Source organism: Euleptes europaea, chromosome 18, assembly GCF_029931775.1.
Source record: "Euleptes europaea isolate rEulEur1 chromosome 18, rEulEur1.hap1, whole genome shotgun sequence".
NCBI classification, from domain to species: Eukaryota; Metazoa; Chordata; class Lepidosauria; order Squamata; family Sphaerodactylidae; genus Euleptes; species Euleptes europaea.
In genome coordinates, this window is record NC_079329.1 from 26,061,009 (window position 1) to 26,066,400 (window position 5,392).

Here is a 5,392-nt window from a genome sequence, read left to right on the forward strand (position 1 = left end):
TCAGTTGCAGTGCAAAGATTTGACCAACCCTCCAACCTGAGCTAGCGTAGGCAATTGCATCCATTGTGTGGTAGTCTGTGTGTTATGCTCCAGTAGATGTGGATGAGTGCTATCAAGCAAGGGTTGAACTTTCTCCAAGGCTCCCATTGGCGTTGGTGAGCCTTTAGTGCATCTCGTTGTGCTCTTAAGTCTGCAGTTGCTTATTTGTGTCTCTATTTAGATATTTATATTCCACTTTTCTCTGCAATGGAGACTCCAGGTAGCTTCCCCTCCTCTCACAAAAATCAGCCTGTGACACAGGACAGGCTAAGTTGTGTGTGACTGGACCAAAGTCACACAAGTTTCATGACACAGTGGAGATCTCCCAGATCCTAGTCCGACACTCAGATCACTATACTCCATGCTGCTTTTTTCATGTAAGGTATTTCTGCTACTGAGATGTGTCCCTTTTGGTACACCAAGGGGGGGGGTCTTCTGTTGTATATCTTTCTGTATTTGTACATCCCTGTTTATGTTTCGTAATACAAATATTTAAACAACAGTGAAAGATAAAATGCAGGGAAACCATAATCTGAAATATACATGGCTGCCTGTCATGATTGGATCAGTGGAAACACAGCTACCTATGACTTACATAATTCATATGCCAATAAAGGTAATTGTATTGTAAAATTGACTTACATAATGAACAAAAGCTTCACCTGTGTACAGGATGCATTTGATGAACTAAGGTTTGTTACGACTTTTGTTTTTAAGGTATCTCAGTGTGCTTTCTCTTTTTAGTGGTGGCAACTGCGGTCCCTCAACCTTTATATTTGCATGTCCTGTCTTGATGCCTGACCCTCCGCTTGCATCTTTTTCTCAAACAGCCTCCTTTTAAGCCGCAAAAATGGCAAGCACAATGGGAAAAAAGCAGAACAAGAAAAAAGTGGAAGAGGTCCTAGAAGAAGAGGAGGAAGAGTATGTGGTGGAGAAGGTCCTTGACAGGCGGGTCATCAAAGGCAAAGTCGAGTACCTGCTCAAGTGGAAGGGCTTCTCAGAGTAAGGTTCCTTTTTCCTCTCTTTAGGCCTTCCCTGCATGTTCTTAAAGGTGAAAGTTAGTATCCCGTTTACCTGGGTGCACATGGAAATCATCTGTGGCGGACCAATAGCTGATCAGAAAACTTGGTTATAGAGAATAGAATAAAAAACAAATTCTGGGTGACAAGAAAAAGAGTTGTTAAAATGAATGTTTCCAGCCCAGCTTTGGATTTTGAATCCTGCCCAGGGTGATGTGCTTGGGCTGATAACTCAGACTTAAAACCCAACTGGTTCCTCTCCCCTTTTCTCTTTGCGTTTCTCTCATTGCTTCAGAATGTTCTAGAGAAGTTTCGGGCTTCAGAGATTGTGTTGCTGCAGAAGATAACAGGTGAATTGCAAATGTAAAGCAAGGCCCCTGAACAAATAAATGTTCCTCACTTGGGAGGGGTCTATTGATGACAGGTTTGTGCTAGATGAGTAGCAGTATCCTTTCTCCAGGAAGGGTGGTCAAGCATGACAAATGATTTCATAGAATCATAGAGTTAAAGGGTCTATACAGGCCATCTAGTCTGACCCCCTGCTCAGTGCAGGATCAGCCTAGAGCATCCAGTTACTTTGCCTCAAAGCATTCTTCTGCTTGTTGAAGCTGCAAAGGCATAAGTAGCCATGGAAGGCTGTTGTGCCATTCTGTTTTCTCTCTTTCCTTCTTTCCAGGTAATGGATGTCTAGATACATGTCCTTGAGGCCAGTTTTACTGGTCATGGACTGTTCCAATAAACTGACTGACTGACTTGAGGCCAGGACTTGGTCAGGAGTAGCATAGACAACTGAGACCTTAGTAGCTTCACTCTCACCCTTTCATTCCTTGCTCCATCTATATCCTGTTGCTTTCTGTCAGCTTCAGGTCAAACAAGGCAACCATGTCAAGCTTGTAACTTAGATCACATATGGGGGGGGGGGTTTGCTTCTGCTGTCCCAGAATTTTTTTCAGAAACCTTGGTAATACCAGTCTTGTAGAACATGCCTTTAGGTGTAACATTGATTCCTGTCAGTTTATTCTACATCAGACTTAGAAAACTCACATCAGTAGCCATAAGAATGAAGAATTTCTAGAGTCAGTAATTGGGCATAGTATTTGTTTCTGCTGAAGTTAAATTGATGGCTGGCATACCCGTCTTTCCATAAGAAGCTTTTAATTACAAAAACTGGTATTTTGCTGTCTTGTCCCGCTAATAAGAGTTCTGTGGTTGCAGTGAAGATAACACGTGGGAGCCGGAGGAGAACCTCGACTGCCCTGACCTCATTGCGGAGTTCCTGCAGTCCCAGAAAATGGCACATGAGAGTGACAAGTCGGAAGGAAGCAAGCGCAAGGCGGACTCAGATTCTGAGGATAGGGGGGAGGAGAGCAGACCAAAGAAAAAGAAAGAGGAGGTAAGGCTGATTCTCTCAAGAGGTGGCGCAGCGAGGGCTGCTGGGGCCTTATGATTAAAGAAAGTCTAAATTTGGGGAGTCACTAAGCAAGAATGCAGTGGGAATTGAGCAAAGGTCCTTCTTAACTGTTTGAGATGAGTGGCATTTACTTGAGTGATGCGACTTCTGCACTGAATCCCTGAAATTTAAAAGGGAATTCTGGATTTGGGGGCTAACACTGTCTGCTGTCCTTTCTGAGCTCAAAAAAACAGCAAGAGGCAGTACGTTTGTAGCCACGTTCTTAAAAATTCATACTACCTATTACTACCCTTCCACCCTGTTCTCCCCTGCCACCCACTCACCTATTCTTTCCCGTTTAGCTCTTAGCATTTCCATCTGGGCAAATAGCTAGCCAACGTGCGAAAGAAGATGCTGGCCTCGATGGGCCACTAGCACCAGCAAGGCACTAAAGTTCTTACCTCATATTACTCCTGGCATCCTCTTTTTATCCCCATTGTCCCGTCTGTCGTCCCCCCCACCCGCCGCCGCCAGTTCTCCTTTCTCACTCTACTGTTTCCTTTTTTCCAACTTTTACATACATTCTTGGACCCAAACCCATTTTTTCTCCTTCTGTTTCCTTCCCTGTTTTCAGTTCCAGCCTTTCCACTTCCTAGTTCCTCTTTGGTCACCCCTTCTCCCAACAGACTTCCCTGTGATTGTGGCTTAATTTGGGCCAGGGCTTTCCAGAACATAGTTCTTGGACCCTTTTCGGTGCTGAGCTGTAGCTCTGGAAGACTTCTAATAGTTGTACTGTAGAGAGCTTCTGGCCTGAGTTTTCCAGAATGGCTTGAACTTTGGCAATACCTGACTTAAGAAAAATCAAAGCACACCAACAAGAATAAGACCCCTCTTATTCCTCCATCGCACTGGCTTCTAAGTTCTAGGAACCTTTTTGCATCCTGGGTTAGAAAGTTGCTGTGGCAGTGTTGCTATGCGGGTCAGAATATCCTTGTCGCTCTAAGTGATGCTGTGCTTGTTATAATATGCACCATAAAGCAGCGCTACCCTGTAAAGAATTCTGAAACAAAGTGTGGTAGCTTCTTCCAGTTCTTTGAGAATACATTTATTTCATTCACGATCCGAGATCAGCCAGCATAAGGGCACAAGCTGAACACAAACAAAATCTATAAAAACAATAAAATTCTTAGTTAAGCACTAATTTTAGTAATACAAGACAGTATACTAAAAGGATTGGAGCGTCTGCTTCTATATCAGCTGAACCAAAGCACACAATTTGTCCACCTGAAAACTGATTTCATGAAAGCAATCTGCAAGCAGAGTAGATATATACAATTTTATCAGATCTTCTTGCAATTTGGAACAAAAATCCTTGTGAAATGGACAGTGAATTTTCCTGGAGAGTTTGCACACTTTCATCAAATGTATTATGATTGCCAATCAGAGCAGCTAAATACATGCATGCGGAAACCACACCCCCTGCCTCATTCCTGACCGGGGCACCCCATATTCTTAGCAGTGCATTGGGAATGGATTTTCTGAGGGTTGATGTTTCTTTGTTTTAGCCAGTGATGGATGGATGTTTATTTGATTTTTAGGTCACCCTTTGATATGAAGTCAAGGTCGATCTCTCTCCCTTCCCCCACCCCCATAGCAGCAAGCATAAATGTTTTGACTCACAGCAAGCAATTCCTGTTTAAATTGAGGTGCATTTGATCTGAGCCATGTACTTATACTCTGTTTTAGACAGTTTCTTGATTTTTTTTTGTCTATTTTGTTTTTTATTGTAAGCTGCCTTGAGTGAGGATTAAAATTTTGTAAGTAAATATCCTCATTTCTTTCTTCAGGCTGATAAGCCTCGAGGCTTTGCAAGAGGGTTTGAACCAGAGCGGATTATTGGTGCCACAGATTCTAGCGGGGAGCTAATGTTTCTGATGAAGTGGTGAGTGCGCACGTTGGTGTTTGCATTTCTTCCGATGAAGCCCCTTTAGCAGAGACTATGTTTTGTAGCTGTGCTTCATACTGGGAGGAAAAATATTGGCTGCCATGCCCGTTTTCCTGTGTTGAAGAAGAGGGTATTGTTTGCAAAGGTTGAAGGGCATCTCTTTGTCTGCCAGGGCAATATGAGCTGTGCTTCAGTGATATATCTGTTCAAGCCTCTTAAGGCCAAATGATGCTAAACCATTGTGAAGTTGCAGCTAAAATACCCAGCAGCGAATTAACTTGCATACAAGCTAAATAGTGATTGGGGCGTTTTTAGCAGTTCCTGTCAATTTGGAGGCAGCCTGTTTTTAAGATAAGAACAACAGTTTTTTACGACCACAGAATGGAGTGGCAGGTGTTCCTGGGTGCTGAGACAGCAGCCTCGGACATCCATGTTAGGAAAAAATGCTGTGGATGCCTCTTCATATCTTTCGGCTGAAGTATTCCCTCTCTCATCTCCTCCACTTGGCTCTGCAGGAAGAACTCTGACGAAGCCGACCTGGTCCCTGCCAAGGAAGCGAACATCAAGTGCCCACAGGTGGTCATTTCATTCTACGAGGAGAGGCTGACATGGCACTCCTACCCCTCAGAGGATGACGACAAGAAGGACGACAAGAACTAGCCTTCCTTCCCCTCCACCCCCATCCCTCTTCTGGCCAACTTTTGTATTAAAACATCCAGACTGTGGGTTTGAGCATGAAACAAGAAAACAAAGAGGCTCTTGGCTGAGGAGGGAAGGTGCCCTCTGTAGAAAACAGGACAATTTTCTATGCCCCTCGCCCAGCTTGGCATGGCAGCACACTACTTTTTCTTTCCTTCCTTCCTCAACCCTGTGTGGGGAAGGAGGGGGAGGAGGGGGCAAGTCTTTCCCAGCTGTTACTTGCTTTGGGGGAACGAAGCAAAAAACCTTGTGTGGGACAAAGCCTGGGGCCTGGACAGGCAGCCGCAAGGAGCAGCAGGG

At 44.3% G+C, this 5,392-nt stretch overlaps 1 protein-coding gene across 1 annotated transcript; it reads left to right on the plus strand.

Annotated features, from left to right (window-relative positions):
- The first annotated feature begins 866 nt into the window (after nucleotides 1–866).
- CBX1 (chromobox 1) lies at nucleotides 867–5,142 on the plus strand. The gene is made up of 4 exons (XM_056863303.1): nucleotides 867–1,041; nucleotides 2,274–2,451; nucleotides 4,296–4,390; nucleotides 4,909–5,142. The coding sequence occupies exons 1-4, from the start codon at nucleotides 890–892 to the stop codon at nucleotides 5,051–5,053; spliced, it is 570 nt and encodes a 189-aa protein (XP_056719281.1). The 5' UTR covers nucleotides 867–889; the 3' UTR covers nucleotides 5,054–5,142.
- The last annotated feature ends 250 nt before the right edge of the window (nucleotides 5,143–5,392 follow it).